This window comes from Pseudoliparis swirei, chromosome 1 (assembly GCF_029220125.1).
Source record: "Pseudoliparis swirei isolate HS2019 ecotype Mariana Trench chromosome 1, NWPU_hadal_v1, whole genome shotgun sequence".
NCBI classification, from domain to species: domain Eukaryota; kingdom Metazoa; phylum Chordata; class Actinopteri; order Perciformes; family Liparidae; genus Pseudoliparis; species Pseudoliparis swirei.
This window is the reverse complement of record NC_079388.1, coordinates 7,688,285-7,710,679: the sequence shown is the minus strand read 5'-3', so window position 1 is coordinate 7,710,679 and position 22,395 is coordinate 7,688,285. Positions and strand designations below refer to the sequence as shown.

General features: G+C 45.6%; 1 protein-coding gene across 1 annotated transcript in view; it reads left to right on the top strand.

Annotated features, from left to right (window-relative positions):
• The first annotated feature begins 513 nt into the window (after positions 1–513).
• Positions 514–22,395, top strand: part of celf3a (cugbp, Elav-like family member 3a) — a 24,997-nt gene continuing 3,115 nt past the window's right edge. Inside the window, 14 exon segments of the mRNA XM_056415159.1 lie at positions 514–707; positions 1,581–1,733; positions 3,369–3,451; positions 12,709–12,757; positions 14,320–14,448; positions 15,647–15,726; positions 16,202–16,289; positions 16,292–16,344; positions 17,448–17,592; positions 19,359–19,508; positions 19,769–19,828; positions 20,396–20,500; positions 21,781–21,924; positions 22,079–22,211. Coding sequence (XP_056271134.1) covers positions 1,589–1,733; positions 3,369–3,451; positions 12,709–12,757; positions 14,320–14,448; positions 15,647–15,726; positions 16,202–16,289; positions 16,292–16,344; positions 17,448–17,592; positions 19,359–19,508; positions 19,769–19,828; positions 20,396–20,500; positions 21,781–21,924; positions 22,079–22,206 — 1,359 coding nt within the window. The 5' untranslated portion in view covers positions 514–707; positions 1,581–1,588 and the 3' untranslated portion in view covers positions 22,207–22,211.

Below are 22,395 nucleotides of genomic sequence, written 5' to 3'. Positions count from 1 at the left end.
AAGAACAAACATTTACCGTAATGTGAAAAAGCTTGGTGGTGGTGGTGGTGGTGGTGGTGGCTAATGTACACATGAACATTCAACAGCCTATTTTTGCCGCCACAGCTGTGTTTCATACCTCCTTCACCTCCTCCTCTCCGCCCCACACAGGGCTGGTAGTTTAGCGACGGTCCCTGGCGGCAGACATCACGGCTCGTTCAGCCCAGGGGAGGAGGGATGGAGCTGAGATGGACAGAGAGGGAGACACCGGCTTACGACGTCAAAGGAGTACAGACACACACACTGGCAGAGGGAGAGAGGAGAGGACGAGCAGCCAGACTGCCAACTCCCCACGGGCTGCCGAAGGAAGCCGACATTCACCTGCACCCGCAGCTTAGCGAGACGGATTCAGAGAGATTTGTTTATTTTTGTATCAGATTTATTTCAAAAGGGGGGAAATCTCGGAGCATCTGCCAGGGGGGGGGGGGGGGGGGCAACAAGCAGGTCGAGGAAAACACGCTCATGCCGAATAAAGGACGGCCGCTGGATGTTCCTTGTGTTGTTATAGTAGAGGTGCAGGCCTAACTTGTTACAGGATCCAAAAGCGCTCGCGCAGACAAATGAACTGACTAATTTAAATTGAACAACTACATAACAGCGGGGGGGAGGGGGGGAGGATAAAGGGATCCACTCATCGCGCCGATTCTTTGCCACGAGCAGCACCACAGGTATGATGGAGGTTTTTTATTCTTCGTTTAAAAAAATGTTTTTTTACAACTCTTTGTTGTTTTGTGTTTTGTGGTTAAATGTGTGGCATCCTGTGGGGTCGTGCTGGTTGTCAGTCTCAAGGAGAGCGCAGGTCTCCAGCTGTGTTGACAGACATGCTGTCATGTTTCTACACGGGGCTTGAATGTAGGCGGCCTAGAATATCTGAGCATCAGGGACTGTGTGTACTATTATTTACTCTACTTTTAATGATTTTTATGCCAAGCAAAGATATCTCTTCGCTCTGTTGTCTTGAATCGTGATTATTGATCCATAATGTTGTCATCCTGCCAATAATATGAACGTCATGAGATTATAATGACATTTTTCTGTTTACTGATATGTTTTTATTTAGTCTTCTATGCAAATGGTACACCCCATGTCGGCTCCATCTGGTGGAAAAAAAGATGTTTAATTGCAAAGAATCCCCATAAATAGATTGACATCACTCTCACTTCAATCACCATAGTATTCTGCTTAGCTCTGACAATGGTAAACAGTGAAGTCATCGTGGCCCTCTGGTTCATTTGTAATAATTTACACATCAATATGTTAATGTGTTGCCCTACATGAGAGTCATGTGGGTTTTATTGGGATATCTATGTTGAAAACTCCACAAAAATCTCCAACCAGATTACTGCCATGCCTCCAAGGGTGGAGAAACTATTATTTCCCCCCATTCCCACTGAGCGCTCCCATCTGCACCTCCATCCCCGGCCTCCTGTTTGCACCTCCTGTGCAGTGTGAATTCAAGCCCGCAGGCTCCTGTCTGGTCCTCCTGATCGCCTCCTCCAATCTGTGTGTGTGTGTGTGTGTGTGTTATTATTCCTCCCCAGACTTCTCAATGAAGGAGCCTGACGCAATCAAGCTCTTCATCGGGCAAATACCCCGAAACCTGGAGGAGAAGGACCTGAAGCCCATCTTCGAGCAGTTTGGCAAGATCTATGAGTTGACGGTGATAAAGGACAAATACACAGGGATGCACAAAGGTGAGGACCGGAGGGCCCAGACCTCCCATATGGGGAACAGATTGTTAATTTAGTGTTAGTCACCATGAGAGCTAAGCCTATTAATCGTATGTATGTCCTAGTTTGGGTTGAATTCTCAGTAAATACCAGCAGTCCTCATTCAGCCCCTCCAGGACCCTGATTCAGTTTAACACTATTGATTTAAAAAACAAACTGATTCACAGTTGGGGATGAGTTTACACCTTCATGTTTAATGGACTAAAAGATTTAATATTCAACCGTTTTTTAAAGGAGTTACACTAAATACTGTCACGTTGTGTTTCAGTCCACGTCAATGCAAAGTATTTCAGTAGAAATGGACTAACTCTGGGATTGGTCATTGTAACCATATATCAGAGTATTATATTATATGCTGTATTATATTTTCACACTGTCATACTTTTATTATCAAGAGTTTAAAGTTCAGCGCCCTGCCTGAGGACCAGAGGCGGAGCCACTGGCTTTTGCTGTAGATTAACACACAATCCACTGCAGCTTGAGCCACTCGTCTCTCACATCGTGGAGAAAACTATGAAAACAACTGAAACGTGGAAACATTGTTTGGCACAGTGTAAAACACAAATAAAACACGTGAGGATTATGTTCACGAGACCCCCTGATGCATGCTGGGAGTTTTCCCTCCAAGCTGATACCTTTGGATACCAAAATTGTTTTAAAAATGCATGAAAAAAAGAGGAATTTTCAGGGCGTTGCTATTAAAAACCTTCCACACACTCAGACCAGGAAGCTCGCCGTCAGAGATCAATCTCACACAAAGTATTTTGCCAGTACATAATTGGCCTCACGTGGTGATGTCAGTCCATTTCTAAGAGTTTTAATCGCACCCGGTGCCGAGTGCGGCCTCGGCACCTTCCCGATCCCGCTCGACAGATGGACTGACGCTGGTCACCGCGATCGAAGCTCAACAATTATCCGGCCTGTCAATTCTAATGCAAATCTGAGCACAGAAAACAAAGACTTTTATAAATCCACATCAACCGTCAGCCATTTGGGAGACGTATAGGCCAGGTGGCATCAGTCCTCTAACACCTATAACACCTATTATGCATACATTTGCATATTCATGATTTGTGGGAGCCCTAAAGGTTAATGAAGGCCTTTCTCTATTATGCGGGTCTGCATACATTTGGCCTTAGCAGTGTGATATTAAATACCCATTCAGACTGTTTGTGTCTGAACGGTCTCCAGGTATTGTGATTTAATAATCCCATCGCTCTCCAGTGCTGCTGGGAGAACTATTTAGCAAAATGTTAAATGTGCGTTGTTTTATTTGAATTCTCGTCTCAGTTTCATGACGATTGAAATAGATTTTAATCCCGGCCGGCTGACTAAAGGCGGGAGGCATTTTTAGAAATGTTTAAGGCGTGTTGACCTAGAACTGTTGCTTAGATAAAAGCAACGCACATATATCAAATGATTAATAAGAACACAATAAACTCCGGCAGCATGTTTCTGCCTCCAGGCATTCAGGGGCAAATGGCCAATTAAGATGAAGTCACAATAACATCGCACTGCCAGCTCCAGACATTATGTGCAGCGCATGAATCTGACATTCAGAAAACATCGACGCTCTGATCTTCTCCCTCTCGTCTCCAGGTTGTGCCTTCCTGACATATTGTGCACGGGAGTCCGCCCTCAAAGCCCAGAATGCACTGCACGAGCAGAAGACACTACCAGGGGTGAGTGCGTCTTCTTTTTGAGATCCTGACATGTAAATATATATATAAAAAGAGAGAGAGAGAGAGAGAGGGAGCAGAAAAAATCTGGCATGCAGGCTATCTGAACGCACCACACAGACACACAGCGATGCCAGAGAATTAACAGAGTTTGACATGCAGGCCTGACTTCCCCCTTTAGCTGATATGCTCCAATAAAGGTCAGAGGCTGCTCTCTCTCTCTCTCTCTTATGTTTCATATGTGATGCATCCAGACACATCCATCCAGTCAAGGCATGAGTCATCTCGCTACATGTCACGGGTCGAGAGAGACAGCCATGAGGCTCGCTGCTGGAGTGACTATTCCGGTTCTTTATTCTCTCTGATGTTTCTTCTTCCTTTATGGGTCTCCGTCCCCCCCCCCTCCTCTCTCTTTCCCTCCCCCTTCCCATCCATCTCTCCCCCTGAATTCTAATCAAAGTTAAACCTGGCTTTATTAGCATAGCCAGGCAGCAGGTGTGCTGCCAAATGACATTTCAAGAGCTAAATATGACATGACAGCCGCGTCTCTATAATAACCGACTCCACGAGAGACACGGCGACAAGGCAAGGCATTACAGAGACAGAGTGCGCTCCCAGACTCGCGGCTGCTTCCTCTTTCACTAACAAGGCCTCACCCCTGTTTCCTTTTGGTTATTTCTGTTGAAATCGACATCATTCGCCCCTTCTTTTTCCTCTTTTCTTTTTTTCTCTCTCTCTCAAATGGCAGCGCGTGACCATAGTTTTGGAGGAAAGAGGAGGAGTGCAGTGTAGGGCTGCACCTAACGATTCATTTCAGTATTGATTTATCCGATGAATCATTCATTTAGCTTTGTGATGCGATCAAATTGCTCGTTTTAATCTTACAAACAGTCCAAACCCCCCATTGGTATTCATTTTGGTAATTTGTCAAGCGAAAACATGCGAGACGTCTCTGGCTCTGGGAAACGTGAGCTGCTGTTCTTTGTCTCATGTGACATGAACTGAATATCATCGATGGGCATTTTACACCATTTTTTAAGACATTTTATAGACAACGCAATAAAAAGACAAATAAATAAATAAAACGGTCATTAAAAAAAAAAAAAAAGTGACTTATTGATTGTTTCAGCAGAACACTGTGGTAATGGCGAACAGGAGGTTTTTGGGGGACAGTTGAAGGAGCAGGCTGGTACTAGTGTGGCAACAAAAGAAATCCCATTGTTAGCGTGACAGTAGCGTGACCTTCCTGACCTCTCGTAGGGGATCAGCCGGGCCCAATGCCCCATGGCTAAAGCCCTCTTCCCCCCTGTGATTCAACCCTGCGGCTCTCCTCCTCACAACCTCTTACCTCTAAGCCGTGTGGAACAAGCTGAAACCCCCCTGTGTTCTCTCAATCCGTCTCTGCCCTCTCCCCTCCCTCGCTGAAAGAAGAAGAGGAAGGAAAAAAGGCGAAAACCATATTATTAGCTCCACACACGCCCACGCGGACAAGAACTGCTTCCCACCCCTGCTAACAGCTGTGGTGTAATTGTCATCTAATTGCACCTGCACTGGCAAAGAATAATTAACTTTGGCATCTCATGGTCCGGGCGATACAAAAGAAATAACATGAAAGCAATTATTGGACTGAGAGGAGAATGAAAGCTCACCTGAATGAAGAGAAAGCTGAAGGATGTCATTAACACTCAGTGCGGCTTTTTTTGTTCGCAGTTCTCTCTGGAAAGTAAGTCTCGGTCTGAAGGTTTTATTTTATTTTATTTTTGTCCAGATTTTTTTCTCTCTCCGCTAACAATGAAAAAAGAAGAAAGAAAGAAAAAGAAAGACGTCAGGCAGGGGCGAACAGATGGTAGTCTCGGAGTGGCACCTGGCCTTGTGTTTAATTTCAGGTGAGAGAGTCCATCTCTAAGTGAGAGGGGGAGGAAGAGTGTCAAAAGAACATTGAGCGGAAAGTGAGAGAAAGGTGCAGTTGGACCAGGGAGGAGAAAAAGAAAGAAAAAAGGCAGGAGCAATAAATCAGATTCACTCTGAGGGGAAGTGTGAAAATGGAGGTGGGAGGTGCTCACATCCAATCCTGTTTGGACATCTTGTACTTTGGTCCCTTCTGTTCTTATCGCTTCATCTCCGGCCACGTTGGGCTCAGCTGGTGTGAGGCTCGCAGAGACAATAACATCCATGTTAAAAAGAAGCCATTTTACACAGCATCCTCCAGACCGTGTTGCTTTTTGTTTTTAACGGTCCTCAGACACAAAGATCTTTATTTGCATTATTTATTAATAAACATTCAAGTACATTTTTCAAGAAAACATGTCAAATAGAGACTGTTTCCAGCTTTTTAGAAGGAATTGTTTCCTGGGTTTCCTCTTTGGGTTTTCAAGATGTCCCCTTAACCATTTTGGGCGTTTTTGGAAACAAACATTTTCAGTAGGTTAATAGAAAAGTTAGACATTTGGGGATTTTCGCTCATTTGCCTGTTCAAATGTATGTCCAGTAAATATGAAGCAGCAGTTAGCTTAGCATAGCATGAAGACTGGAAACAGTTGGCTCTGTCCACGGGTACCAACACACTACCAACTCGCTAATCAACACATAATATTGTGTTTCCAGTCTTTATTCTGAGCTAACGGACTTTAGCTTCCTATTTAGCATTCAGATTTAGAGGTTTATTCTTTTATCTCTTGGCATGAAAACAAATTAGTGCATTTCCCAAAATGTCAAACCTGTCATGTGATCGATAAGGGAAATAATAGTCAGTTGCAGCCCTGAAGCTCATATCTGCATCAGCAGAGATACAATATATTAAATCCTCATCAACACTCACTGCCTTGAATTAATATTTGCAACAATACCTCACAGTTCATTTTAAATGCAATAAGTATTTAATCGTGCCACTGTGCCCAAGTGAGAAAGTAGCTGCGCGCGTGTGTGTGTGTTTTGGTGTATATTTGCATGTGCAGCGGGGGAAGGGAGGGCAGGTGTTCGCACTAACGCGGTTTAATGAAGGGTGTGTGTGCTTTTGTGTGCGTGCACGCGCGGCTGTGTGTGTGTGTACGTGTCTGTTTGTCTTTGTGTGCGCGTGTTTCCATGGTGGAGTGCACATCAAAAGATATGGATGGAAGTTGTTGGGTTTATTATACGCTCCCCTCAGGTTTCTTCATTCATTATCAGCCACGCGTGTGCGTGTGCGTGTGCGTGTGCGTGTGTTTAGGATGCGAGCTGCGAGGCCTTCTGTGTTTAAGCTGCCCATACGAGAGGAGAGAGCCCTCTTTGAGTGGAACATCTGACTAAGCCTGACATTTACTCAGCCGTAAGGACTCAGGCGGAGCAGACAGAGAGGTTTTATCAATAGTCTGAAATAAATGCATACGCTAAATATAGCTCCAGCTTTTGCAGGATATGAGATGGGAAGTGGTGGAGCCAGAACGTTGTGTTCTTAATGTCTGAGCCATCGCGCTGCTGTGGAGACCATGTGGGCCAGGAACAGTTGCAGGGTGATGTTCACAGTCTCTTATACATCTGTCAGTGTCTCTTGTTTGATAGCAACAACGGCTAACGAGGTAGAAACTGACACGCGTCCGCACATCGAAGGCACAGAGTGTATTAGTTCCGCCGCGGCCATGAGACGTGACGATGGTGAGCACGAGCGCGTGAACCTGCTCACATGTCAGTTCACGTATCTGACGATTTGTTTGTCATGTCCAAATGTTGCACCTTCCGCCAAAAAAAATTCCTCGTTTGTGTAAACATTCCTGGCAATAAAACTGTTTCTGATTCTGATTCTGATTCTGATTCTGATAAGCAGATAAAGCCTCCATATGTGGCTCCGTCCTGGTGTCAGGGGGTTGCGGCGACGACGACGACGACGATGATGATGATGGTGATGATGATGATAGCAATTAGCGCGGCCTCGGAGAGAATGTGTTCACTTGATGAATCTATCTGGAGTTGAGTGTGCATCCAGGCGTTGATTCATTTACATAAGCATGCATATCAATACGCAGGACAGGCGGCGCTGACTGACAGACAACAGAAAGGGCACGTCCTCTGCACGTCACTGTGGGGCGACTGTTATGATGAATGCAGATTGGATTTATAGAGGTGGTAAATGGGTGAAATTGGATAAATGAAGGGTGGGGGGGGGGGCAGGGGGGGGGGAGGCAATAAGGGATGCTGGGGGGGAGGGGAGGAAGAGATGAATGAAAGTTTGAGATAATGAACAGTGGGTGGCTGTCCGGGTGGAGGGGGTTGGAGGTGCATTGAGGCAGTGTGTTTATCAGCTTAAATACAGACATCTGTTACTGGGAATAGTGTGTTTTGGGGGTTAAGGAGTGTGCGTGGTACGAACACACACGAGTGGAAAGAGGCTTTTGTCTCAAAGCTCATTAGGCTCTTTGAACTACACATACACTGGACTACCGTACAGTTAACAAAAAAACAAAAAGAAAGTAGGATATGGACCCTATCTGTACCCCCCCCCCCTCCACCCAAACACACCCACACACACACACACACACACAAATGTGTCCACGACTCAGTTCTTTTTCCCTTCTGCTCCACTGAGTCGAGTCAAACAACACTTGACATGAATATTTAACAGTCAGGAGAGACAAAACAATTGAGAGTCAACCTGAGTGTTGTTAGAAATGTACTCTTTGAGATTCAGTCTCTACACTTTGAGGCACTTTTGTGGGCTGGATGTCAGCTCCAATAGCTGTCACATCCGCCGTGGTGCTGGACCGACTAGTGAACCCTGCAGGGGAAGGAGACGGCGCTGGGAAGCAGCTTTGACACTGAAGACCGGCTCATTGATTGAATATTATTGAACTGTGCAGGCGTTGAGCTGTCCGTCTCTTTGTGTTTGACTGACTTAGCGACCGGCTGAAGGGAGGCGTTCTCCCTGCTTCCTCCCTGCCTGCCCGCCCATGTGTGTGCGCATCTGTGTGTTCATCCACGTGTGGAATCATTAACAGACCGTACTTATGCATCTCTGATTTATTTATTTATGTTCGGCCCTGCCTCTGTTGCTTTGTTCCAACTCTTTGTGCACGCTCACAATCATCTGCGTCTCTTAATCTCTACTCCCCTTTTTTATTTATTGTTCTCCCTTTTCTTTTCTTTTTTTGCCTGTGAATATACCAATTTCCACCTGTGCTTGTTCTTTCCCCCCGGGTGAATTCACAAGTGCGTCCCAGCGTAAGTGCATTTGTGGCGAGGAGGTGGATGGAGGAGAAGCGAGGGAGCAAGAGCAGCAGAGACGGGAGAGGAACAGAGCAGGGAGGGGAGGGGGAGGGGAAGGGGGAGGGGATGGGGGGGGGTGACGGGAGCTGGCAGGTTGATTACGGTCGCAGGTCTCGTTGCCTGGAGATGGTGGGGACGAGGGCTGCCAGGTTGCTAGGCGACCGGCACGATGCAATGACCAGCTCTGTGTGATGGAGCGGAGGGGAGGCAAAGACAGAACATTTTCTTTGTGCCCCCCCCCCCCCCGCCCCACCCAACTACCCACTACCCCCACCCTCCACCTCCAACTCATGTACAGCCTCCCTGCTGTACATGTTCTTGAGAGAGCGAGATGCTCTCTGCTGATGCATTTGCCATTCAGAGTGGCTGCTGTTCAGGCCCAATGGATTGAAATTGGAGAGAAAACAGGCGACAGAAATGTGTCACACACACACACACACACAAACACACACACACACACACACACACAGCTGCTGTAGACTTAACCACACGGGCTGCGTTGAGCAGAGAGCGGAGAGATTATCATCTGCTCAGAGAAAAATATCATCATCAATATGCCTCACTCGCTCCGACCGTAAACGATGCTCTGTCTACGTCTACGTTGTCGTGGTGGATGTAAACGCGCTCGTGACGGGCGTAGACGATATGGGGGGTCATGCGCGATGGCGAAGGGGTCGGCCTGTGATTTGATTGAATGACCTATGGATTTAATATCTCATAATCCCAGAAAAATCCCCCGCGGCATCGCAGAGAGATCAGATTAAGTGTGTGTCGATGTTGCTGTGAGCGACAGGAGCATACAGAGCGTGTGTGTGTGTGTGTGTGTGTGTGTGTGTCGTCGGATGATTGTATGTAATATGTGTGCGTTTGGAGATGGAGCACGAGGGGGAGAAACAAATCAGATAGCACACTGGTATAAATGGCTGTGAGCAGGTTTTGCCTGGTCTGTGCTTATGGGACTGTTTTTGTAAACAAGCCGGAGAGAGAAAGGGGAGGAGGAGCAACAGGAGGAGGATGAGGAGAAGGAGGAGGGGAGGAGAGAGAGCAAATGACTGTAAAGTGTGCGTTCGTGGTTTAGGCTTAGAGGGAGATATTTTTCTCCTGCTCCTGCATCTGCTCTCGAGGCAGCGCCAACATTCAACAGGCACGAGCGCTCCCTCCATCATCCTTTTTTTCTTTTTTGTTTGTTTGCGGTGTCTTTCATTTTTCCTCTCCTCCTCGTCCCACCCCTCCTCCACGCACACACCTAATCCCTCTATCTCGCGACCTAGAAGCACCCTTTGTCCTCCTCATTTGTTTTGTCAGCCGTCTCTTTCGCGCACGTCATTCGGGGCAACCTTGTTTACCTGATGTGGAGAGTTCTCATCACTGGGGTTGTCATGGCGACGGCCATGCGAGCGCCGTCTTCGTCAGAGAAACTGGGGCCGGTTGCCGTGCCGATCTGAAGTGGCACAGCCTCGATGGCCTCCACTTCTCACTGTTTTCCCTCTCGTATATATTCTCCTGGGCCATCTGCTGCGCTTCTCTCCATCACCGCCGTCGCTGTTTCCTCCTGCAGTGAAAAGTACCGACATCGCTCAAACACAGAATCAATCAAAGATGTCACACACACATCCTGCCATGTGGTTGGAGCATCCGCTTTGAGCCCGGATCTTAACCCGCCGGTCAGACACGATGCCACACCGAGAAGTGATCCATCTAATCTCAGTTTTATAGTCCACAGGCTGTATTTGTTATGAAAAGACAACGTGTGTGTGTGTGTGTGTGTGTGTGTGTGTGTGTGTGTGTGTGTTGTTAGTGTACAGCATGTGGGGCAGGAGCACAGACGACACTCGGGTCTTGTCCGTGTCATATTTGTGACGGTTGTGCCAGCAAGAGAAAGCTAGATTATAAAAGTTATCCATGCGATAAAACCCGCCCAGTGACTCTTTCCAATTAAAGTAGCAGGAAGACGAGCGGTGAGGCAGACAGGTGAACAAATTGATTTATTTTGCTTATTCGTCAGAGTATTTGATTAATTCATAGCTGTTGGGATGTAAAATAAACAAATATAACAAAAGAGGTTTCTAAAATACATAACCTACACTAGCTTTTAATGTAACTTTGAGGAATAACATCGTATTCCTCAAAGTTCAATTTAAAGGGGAAAAACACGAATAAATATTTAAATTTACTGTATGTCACATCTTATCGTCATATCTGACCATGCACCATCGATCATGAATCTTTTGCTGTGGTTCACAGAATTGACCCCGTTTCCTGCATCCTGAACCACCAGCTTTGATTTAATAGTATTTGTTTAAAGCTATTCCCTCTTTGTCTTTTCATAAAATGTGGAATTCACCCTCAGCTACTGCAACCTCTTGTTGACGATCCTTTAAAGAAAACCATCTTAATAGTTGGCGTGATATCCATGTGTACAAAACTCCACAATAAGATAAAACTGTGCAAATATACAACACTGCATGTTTGCTTACGAGTGCAAATAGCATAATAAAGATGGGTATCGGTGTAAATGACTAGAGACAACGAATGGACCCTTTTAAAACAGCACAAGTCATTTCTGTGAAGTGCTTTTCTCCAAAGCACCCGGCAACGCCAGGAGTACCGGCCCCGTGGCGCGTGGGCCGCGTCGCGGTGAAGTTATCTTCACTGCGAATGAAAAAACTCTGAATTTAAACAGAAATTACTATTCAGCGACCGCAGCGGCAGATGCCCACAATTGCTTGACTGATTGGAAGATGGTTTTGAGACGTTGCCCTTCTGTCTCCTCTATCATCGCGTTAATTGGTGCAATCAATTGAAGGCGCTCGGTGTGGGGACGCGGGGGCCCTCTGCAGCAGTCGGTGGTGGTATTTCAGCCGGCGGTTGGGTTCCACGGTGGCGTGGAGGCGACGGTGTTTGTGCATGCGGGTCCTGGCGGCAGCAGCGCAGCCGCGGCCCCCGGTCGATCGCGTCTCCTGGTGACCGATCACAGCGGATCAATCAGTGCCACGGGATCAGTGACTGGCTAGAATGTCACCAGCTCCATAATTAAGACCTTCATTAAGCCACAGCTAACAGAGTGTCACTCTGTTGCTCTCACCAACGTCAGCCCCTCCCTCCCTCCTTCATCCTCCTCCTCCTCCTCCCCTTCACACGCACTCACATCCCCCACCTCCATCCTTTCCTCCATATGCTCCTTCCTTACCTCTCAATCCCACCCTTCTCCCGTTTGCCCTCTCTTGTTTGTTCTTTTCTTCATTTCCACTCAAACCCTCTTTTGCCCATGCTCGGTACATTTTGAAAGACGAGGCCCTGATGTGTGCACGATTCCATATGGGGGGGTTTTGTTAAATAGTGGGGAGGATAATTATAAAGTGGCATCTCAGCAGCTTGTCTTTTGAATGCATTATGAAAAGGTCGCTTAATCCCTCTAAGAGTCCCGTGTGCTCTCTTTTTACTTTGTCATTCTTTTATTCTCGGTTGTTTTTCCACTTATGATTCCTTCCTCTCTAACCCTGTATACCCTCATCTCTGTCTCTCTCCGTTGGCCTCAGAATCTCTCGCTATTCTGATGCCGCGTGCTCCTGTAATCCAGATTAGCCGGCGAGCGTTCTTAATCTCATCACTTCTCCAATCCTGCGTGGGTGTGTGCTTTTCCATGGCTTCGTGGGATAGGGGGAGAGGGAACGATAGACGGCAGGATTAGAACAGATTCTGAGAGAGACTTGGGGAGAGAGAGAGAGAGAGAGATATCGGTGTCATAGCCATTAGAAATTAGTGAGGGGTTGTAGGAAACTGGAGCTCAGGCCTAATTCTCTAACATCCCTACCTGCAGGCATGTGCCAGCACCACATCATACTAAAGCATGAATAACATTTATAGAGGGCGACAGGACGTCGGTACATAGATGTCATCTTTCTTAGTTTACCGGCCACAATGTGATGAAGTTCCAGGAGTACATGGTTTGTTTGTTTTCTTGCTGTCAATGTTCACTGTGCTGTTTTAAAACTGACCACGCCACGCGACTTCTTTCATTCCAGATGAACCGTCCGATCCAAGTGAAGCCGGCAGACAGCGAGAGCAGAGGGGGTAAGAGACACCCGCCCCCGCCGAGAAACACAGCACCTGTTCACACAACCGCTCCACCTGCACACCACCAACAGGACGTTTAGTCTTGGGTCCGCACTCGCAACAACCAACATGCAGTGTCGTCCGTGTCCGGTCCTGGAGATTGGGACAATCTCCGAAACGACGCCATCAGAACTGAGCCAATTCCAGTGAATGACCTGATGTTAAGGAAAATAAAAAATAATCACAAGATCTATAAATCTATTGGCCCTGTTTTGGAGAAAGGGATGCAGGGACGCAACGCACACATGATTGACAGTCAATGGGCTATAAAACATGCAGGAACACTGGTCTAGAACATGCAGGTCTAGAACACGCAGGTCTAGAACATGCAGGAACACTATAGTCTAGAACATGTAGGAACATTGGGCTAGATTCTAGACCAGTGTTCCTGCATGTTCTAGACCTGCATGTTCTAGACAAGAATAGAATAGAATATACACTTTTATTAATCCCCAAGGGGAAATTAGTTCTCTGCATTTAACCCATCCTAAGTTATTAAGGAGCAGTGGGCTGCGGTGAAGCGCCCGGGAAGCAACTGGGGGTTCAGTGCCTTGCTCAAGGACACTTCGACTTGCAACTAATGGGGAGAGCGGGGATCGAACCCACAACCCTGCGGTTGCAGGACGGCCCTCTTACCCCACTGAGCTAAAGCCGCCCCCAAAAGTGTTCTAGTGTGCATGTTCTAGTGTGCAAGTGTGCATGTTCTACCTGCATGTAGAACATGCTGGTCTAGAACATGCAGGTCTAGAACATGCTGGTCTAGAACATGCAGGTCTGGAACATGCTGGTCTAGAACATGCTGGTCTAGAACATGCACGTCTAGAACATGCTGGTCTGGAACATGCTGGTCTAGAACATGCAGGTCTAGAACATGCTGGTCTAGAACATGCTGGTCTGGAACATGCTGGTCTAGAACATGCAGGTCTAGAACATGCTGGTCTAGAACATGCAGGTCTAGAACATGCTGGTCTGGAACATGCTGGTCTAGAACATGCAGGTCTAGAACATGGTGGTCTGGAACATGCTGGTCTAGAACATGCTGGTCTAGAACATGCAGGTCTAGAACATGCTGGTCTGGAACATGCAGGTCTAGAACATGCTGGTCTGGAACATGCAGGTCTAGAACATAATGGTCTAGAACATGCTGGTCTAGAACATGCAGGTCTGATCCGGCACAGACGGAGCCGCTTCTCTCACAACACGGAGGGCGACAAACATTTGAGTCACCGCCAGATGCTGTTTGTTTGTTGTGATGTTCCTGCTGCTGCACCCTGGCGGCCATGTGGAGCATAGCAGGCCGATCCCTCCTCTGTCCTTGCTGCCTCCTCTGTCGTTGTCTTTTATTATTTATGCATGTACGGTGACATGGCACTTCTCCCTCCCTCCCCCCCCCCTCCCCCCACTACCACTTTACCCCCATTGTTCACCGCCTGTAAAACACCTCTCCCATAAAACATCTGCTCCCCCTTTTATTCCCTCTGTAACCTCACTCCCAATCCCGGCGACCTCCTTCCCCATAGAAGACAGGAAGCTATTCGTGGGCATGCTGGGGAAGCAGCAGACGGACACCGACGTGAGGAAGATGTTCGAGGCGTTCGGCAGCATCGAGGAGTGCACGGTGCTGCGCGGGCCCGACGGCACCAGCAAAGGTAGCGCCAGTGTGCGTGGGAACATGTGGCAACACACACACACACACATGAATATAATATATATATATATATATATATATGTATATATATTATATATACATATATATATAATATTATATAATGTATATGTATATATATATATTATAGTCACTAAAATATTATATATATATATATATTATATAACACAAATAAATGCACTAAGTAGGTTCCATCCAGCGTGGAACATGGGGCAACACACACACACACACACACACACACACATCTGACTATAACAGGCACATAACACACAGTAATTGTTGTGGATATATATAATAAAGCGTATGACACAGAATAAAAGCTGTAATAAGATAACTTGTTTCCAGATGACAACAGACTGCTGGGCCTCGGTTACATTGCAGACTTTATGTGGAAGTCATGTTTACAAAAACATGAAGTGCATTTAGATTCAAAAGAGCCACGTGTATGTATTTTAACGAGTATTATACATGCCATTATATACACTGGACTGAACAATGTTTGCAATGTTTTAGCATTACAGTGAAATATCCTAGACTGAAATGTAAACGTGTTACTGTCTCTAAATGTGTGACTAGCTTAAATCCCACATTCATATTTGCCCCAGTGAAGCTACCTGCCACTATTTCCAAAACACCTTTAACTCCCTTTGCGTTTACAGATCTCTGAGATGAACCGATCACGACCGTTAACGTCAAACTCAGTGAAACAAACTTTGTGTTTTTATCCCGTCTTGAGAATCAAGCCTTCAGCACTTCACCACTACGCGAATGTTAATTATTATTGTCGCTAACAACAAAGCTAATGATATTTGCCGTGTAAATCAAAGTCCGGCGACAGTTCAAACACAGATGCTAGATTTCTTTCTGCGTCTGGTGCATGAAGCGTGACTAATGGTGCAATAGGTTTTATGGGTCATGGCTAATGATGCGTTTGGTGGTTTACGGACTGTGATTGATGAAGCAATGAATGTTTTGTGGACCATGTTTAATGATGCCACGGTAACTGATGAAACGCTGGATGTAAGATGGCTACTAATGTATTTTTAAAGGGAAGTACTTTCTGTACACCGCGAGTGAGTGACTGAGTGAGCGAGTGAGCGAGTGAGTGAGCGAGTGAGCGAGCGAGTGTGTGAGTGAGTGTCTGTGTGAGGCCTTGTTTAACGCTGTGTCATTTCATGCAGGCTGTGCATTTGTAAAGTACCAGAGCAACGCAGAGGCCCAGGCCGCCATCAACGCTTTGCACGGGAGTCGCACTTTACCCGTGAGTCCCCCGCCCCTACGCACACACACACACTCACTCACACATACACACGAACACACACACACGCACGTGCAGAGAAACACATGGTCACACGTGTGCTCAAATACACTGTGCACGCTTTTAGACGCTCCAAATCCAGTCATTTAGACACTCAACGTGGTGACTCAGCTAACAGTCACCACTCCTCATTTCTGTCCCCCTCCTCTTCATACACACACACTCAGCTTTTTTTTCTGGTAACTTGTTGTAAAACCACTAAACCGAATCAACTAAATCAAAAAAATAATCTGCATGTAACAAATATATTTAATTCAGTCAAGACAAAAAATATGAAAACAGTGAACATACATATTTGCATTCATTGGATGCCTGACACTAAAGAACCAAAACGAGGGGAGATGGAGGAGAAATGACTCTCGGATCCCGAGACCACCGGGAGGTCCAGTTGTGTTGAAGTGTCTCGTTTCCTCCGCAGGGCGCCTCGTCCAGCCTGGTGGTGAAGTTTGCCGATTCAGAGAAGGAGCGAGGGCTCCGGCGGATGCAGCAGGTGGCCTCTCAGCTGGGGTCATCAGTCCCATGACCCTGCACCTCGGGGCCTACAACGCTTACACACATGCTGTGAGTAAGACCCCCTATCGTCTCCCCCCCCACCGTGTCCCCTTCTGCCACACACAAAGATAGACACTCGAGGGACACACACTTCGCCTTTCAAGAGAACACTAGACATGAGTGTTGCTGAGGGGTCTTTGTACTCTTTTATTTAGTAAATATCCACAGTGGAACACAGTGAAGATGACGTGTAATGTCCTCTGTGCTGACTGCTGGTCTGTGAAGAACAATGACGCGATTGAAGTCCGGCACTGCAGTAAAAGCTGATGTAAAAATCTACCGAACGTTCTGGACCGCAAACTCTACTCGGTTTGTTCCTTGCGATTCTAATACGAGCGTTTTAATGTCGTACGAGGAGATTTCGAGTAAAGCCACGTTACCGCTCTTGTTGTTAATTGACCGTTTACTGCAAATGGTTTCAGATTTGGCTCATTTACAGCCGCTCAGTGTGCGATGCTTAAGGAGGCCTGACGACGCTTTTCTTTTCTTCTTCTTTTTTTCCCCCGCCTGTAATGGATGTGCTAAATTTATAGTGATATTCTTTTGTTCAATAAAAGAGTTAAACTAAAACTCCAAATAAAAGTTCTTTCTGAAAAGTGCTGGTACATGTAAAGCAGGCAGGATTCAATATATATTATATATATAATGTTTAATATAATACCAATTCAATCCTGGTTCAGCACACTGACTGATTAGGAATATCGTGAAGCGTCCGGCATGAAAAAACAGAGCGAGACACCAAAGACGTTTTATTTTAACATAACTTTAATATTATGAGACGAGGCCTTCAAACACACCGACTCCTGATTGAGGTTCAGACTGGAGCCACGGCAATTATATTAAATATGTTTCGACTTTTATGACTTTTATGATGATGCAATTCTAATCTACAGAAATCACTCACCAAATGTCTGGTGTTGAGCCATTTTTATTTCTTTTCTTTTCAATTTATTGGCTTTTATAAAGTCTCCTGGTTTAATTTCTCTACTTTATAAGCCTGAGATTACACTCGGGGAACACACACCTACGTCTGCACTGGACACACAACAACACTGTCAGATCCTTCACATCATCAATCCCCCTCCTCTCTCTCTCTCTCTCCCTCCCTCCAGTTGATGCAGCAGCAGGCCCTGGTGGCGCAGTCGACCTACCTCTCTCCTGTTGCCACCGTGGCGGCGGTTCACATGCAGCAACTCGCCGCCCTCAACCACAGCGGCATCATTGCCACGCCGATCTCATCCATCACCCCCTCTTCAGGTAATGAGAGGCAGCGATGTCTGGCCCCGGCCGGCCCTGATTAGATCTCTGCCTGAAATATGAGCACGGCTACACAAAGAGAGGTGGACCGAAGAGGACCAAATAACAAACATCTATGTTGTTGTTTTTCCCACCTCCCTCAGTCTGCATGAGGTTAGCCATGTTAGCTTTTACATTTAATAGGAAAAGGCAGTAAAACGGAGAGTTTGAGTACCTACATCCTGTAAATACTTGGAGCGCCTGTGTTGTAGCCAGATCAACGCTGACTAACATACAATGTTGAGCTCAGAGATTTTGAAAAGAACAACAACTCAGGACAAAATGATACGAAACAGACATAAGCAGCAACTTCCAACTAATGAAACTGTAAACAGTGAAAGTAAAGACATTGATGTCCCCCGCAGGATGTATGGTAATAACTTTGGTGATCCCTTAGCTAATTAATTTAGTGCCATCATCATGTCAAAACCTTAGTGCGTACAATACTTTGATTCATGACCAAATACCTTGCTTTGCCTGTATTTTAGCAAATGTTAGCATGTTGGACTAAGATGATGATCACGATAAACATCGCCTGCTCCCTGAGGAGGTTTCTTGTCAACCAGCAGAAGTCATATTGAGAATGATTGTTGCTCACCGAAATGCACAAAACGTGTCGTCTGCATTTCCTTTCCTATAAAACATTAGATTGTTCGAAAGAAGAAACTTGTACAAGTTTTTTTTGATCCTGCATTGTTTACATCCGTGTTTAGTAGCTTGCAGGTTTCTTCGGCCTTTATTGGAGGATAGCTGTGTTCCTCTGCAGCCACCTGTAGCTCGTGCTGTGAACCCGTTGGCAGGAGCACATATCACTTCTCTCGCGTGCGCCATTAAAAATAAATTCGCTCCATAGCACTATAGGTCAAGACCTCCGCAGGGTGCCGTTAACGTCAGCATGTTAGCCTCGTCACTGTGAGCACACGAGCTGATGCTAGCAATTAGCTCAAAGCACCGCTGTGCCAGAGTGCAGCCGCTCAGAGCCGCTGGGAACGTTCACTCTGGTTAGTTTTTCTTCATAAATGTTTTTAAATGTTTTATTGTCTGTACATGATAATACTTCTTCTTCTACTACTACTTCTTCTTCTTCTTCTTCTTCTTCTTCTTCTTCTTCCTCTTCTTATTATTTTGGTATCTATTGCACATATGTCCGTCCTGGGAGAGGAATCCCTCTTCAGTTGCTCTTCCAGAGGTTTCATTTATTTTTTCCCAGTTCAGTTTTAAATCAGTTTTCCTCTGCGTAGAAGAAAAGAGGGCGTATACAATAAAATAGCAGAGCAGGACATATTACATTTAAGAAAAATCCAATAATGAAGTGTACATAAAGTGAATGTGGTGCAAGGTTTATTGATGTTCAATTGGAGGAGGGTCTGGTCCGAGTTATCCAATATGGATAGTAATTTCTTCAGCAATTTCTTTAGCCCCTTGACCCTTTGAGTCGATGGGTAGAAGGAAGGCGGGTGCCGTGTGGTGTCGGCTACAGATTGCAAAGCTCATCGAGCCAAACGTGTGAATTGGGATATTACACTCGATAAATAAATTGACTTGACTGGAAATACAATAAATGACTAAAAGAAACAATCTTCAGAAATGAAAATCAAATAATTGTTCTGTTGATTGATAAATCCCCTTGACCCCCAGCACACATCTCCTTTCTGTCAGGCTCTTTCCTTCTACATTTCTGCTGTTGATTGAACCTATTTGAATGAAAAGGAAAATGTCTCCTGCAGGTACCAACACTCCACCCTCCATGGCGGGCACACCTGTTCCGGCTCTGCCTCCACCGCTCACACTGAACAGCTACGCCTCTCTGCCAGGTCTGGCCAACGGCCAATCAGCAACTGAGGCCCTGTTCACCAACGGGATTCATGCCTACCAAGGTACGGCCACGGCGTCCTTCACAGCAGCGACACAAGAAAGTAAAGAACCACTCTGCTGCTGTGAAGATGATATTCCTCCACAGATACGCAGGCTTCTCGTTTTGATGTGCAACCACGAGGGTCTAATCAAGAGGACATTACATCAAAGCAGTACATGTTATTTGGAGCATGCTGATGTGCCCCAAATAGCATACTTGTGTGTGTGTGTGTGTGTGTGTGTGCATATATCAGTTGGTGACGATGTGTTTACTCTGCTACAGCCCAGAGTCCTGTCCTGGACCCGATGCAGCAAGCTTATACAGGCATGCAGCACTACACAGGTGAGCCTCACTGTCAGTATGGACTGTGTGAGATAAAGTGACATAAAAAAGCGACATACATTGTCATTTATTCATATGAATGTATCACTGTGTTCTCGCTGCTACTGATAATGAGTTTCCATTTAATGTTTGAAGTATCAATATTTGTAGGAAAAGAATATCCGTTTAATAAAAAATAATCTCACAAATGGGGATTTTGCATACATTTGACTGGACGGACGTTGGAGTTTAAATTCCGAGAGATCAACTTCCAGTCTGTGGAAGAGTTTTATGTAACATAATGGGATGCAGCTACATCACCGTTGCGACCCTCGACTACCCAACACTGCATGTGTAAAGTACAAATGTACATCCAAAAACAAAACATCCACATATATTAAACATGTATATACCTGCAGACTTATATCTGATTCGCACACCACAAACTAAAAGCAGAGCATCTCCGTGTTTTCGTAAATCTGAATGCAGCTCTGGCAGATGTTGTTTTGAGGTGATGAGTTTGCCGTCTCTGTCCTGCCTCACCGCTGCTCTCTGCTCACCTGTCCACCTGTTCCTCCTCCCCATCAGCCACCTACCCTGCTGCCTACAGCCTGGTGGGACAGCCGTTCCCCCACCAGCCCACACTGGTGGCTCAGCAGCCGCAGCAGCCGCAGCAGCTGCAGCAGCGAGAAGGTAAAATATTCATATCTCAGAGGAACATTACAGTGGTTTTGCATGTTTTAGATAGATAGATAGATAGATAGACAGATAGATACTTTATTCATCAGGGGGGAATTTGGTTGTAGCAGTAGCAAGGTTACAGAGTAAACATAAAATATTAATATTAAGTATGAAAAAATGCCCAATATATACAATGCAATAAAATAGCAGAGTAAGATATATTAAATGTAAGACAAATTATATAATAAAGCATGTATAAAGTGAAAGCGGTGAAAGGTTTATTGATGTTGTTCAATTGAAGGAGGGTCTGGTCCGGGTTATCCAATATGGATAATAATTTCTTCAGAACTTTCTTGAGCCCCTTGACCACAAATAACACATGTAATGTCACAGAGAGTCATTCTAGGATATCTGTTGGTTTTCATTCATGGTTTTTATGATATGGAAATGTTTGGCAGACTTTTACAACTTATTTGAATTATGTGATTTACCACAGTGAAGATAAAGACTGAACCCGCTGAGTATTTACATTACGAACAAATCCATACAGTATTATTTTGATTATTTTGTTGCTGTTTCGTCTATAACATTTCTAAAAATAGCTACATTTCTTCTGCCTTTATTGGAGGATAGCTGTGTTCCTCTGCAGCCACCTGTAGCTCGTGCTGTGAACCCCTTGGCAGGAGCACATATCACTTCTCTCGCGTGCGCCATTAAAAATAAATTTGCTCCATAGCACTATAGGTCAAGACCTCCGCAGGGTGCCGTTAACGTCAGCATGTTAGCCTCGTCACTGTGAGCACACGAGCTGATGCTAGCAATTAGCTCAAAGCACCGCTGTGCCAGAGTGCAGCCGCTCAGAGCCGCTGGGAACTTTCACTCTGGTTAGTTTTTCTTCATAAATGTTCTATTTTCTGTACATGATCATCATTATTATTATTATTATTATTATTATTATGTCCACACTATTGCACATCTGTCCATCCTGGAAAAATTCAATAATAAAGTGTATGTAAAGTGAATGCGGTGAAAGGTTTATTGATGTTGTTCAATTGCAGGAGGGAAAAACAAATAAATGCATTTCCAAAAATGTCCAACTATTCCTTGAAAGCACTTCAAATTCATGGTTTTCAAGTCACGAAAAGCATCTCTGATGATCTAGAAAAGTACTATACAAATAAAGTGTATTATTATTGTTGCACATTGAGTTACTAGCACCACCACTGCAGTCGACACTGCTGGCCTCACTTGTCTTGTCATGTCTGTGTCTGCGTGGCTCTATTTGTGTCCAGGTCCAGAGGGCTGCAACATCTTCATCTACCACCTGCCACAGGAGTTCACTGACTCTGAGATATTGCAGATGTTCATTCCCTTCGGAAACGTCATCTCTGCAAAGGTGTTTGTGGACCGCGCCACCAACCAGAGTAAATGCTTTGGTGAGTCACCTTGTGGTTCTTCTTATATAAAGAAAGACGTGCTTTCGCGTCAGTTCAGCTTCGTCTACTTTGACCTTTTTCCTCCCCATGAATTATGCAGCTGTTGGCTGATGTTTGTGTTTGATTTCCTTCATTCTGTTACTTCCCCCCTCAGGTTTTGTGAGTTTTGACAACCCCTCCAGCGCCCAGACTGCCATCCAGGCCATGAACGGCTTCCAGATCGGCATGAAGAGACTGAAGGTGCAGCTGAAGAGGCCCAAGGATGCCAACAGGCCTTACTGAAGGAGGTGAGTTATTGTGTATTGACATACATGAGGAGATGGGGCGGGCTCGGCCAGGGATTGATAGGCAGCTGAAAATGTGACTGGAGGTTTAAGAGACAGAGTGGATGTAATTGGGGGGCTCAGAGCTTAAATGGCTGTCTTTCATGTGGAACTGAAGAAGTCAATAACCCTGCAGTAGATTAACTTT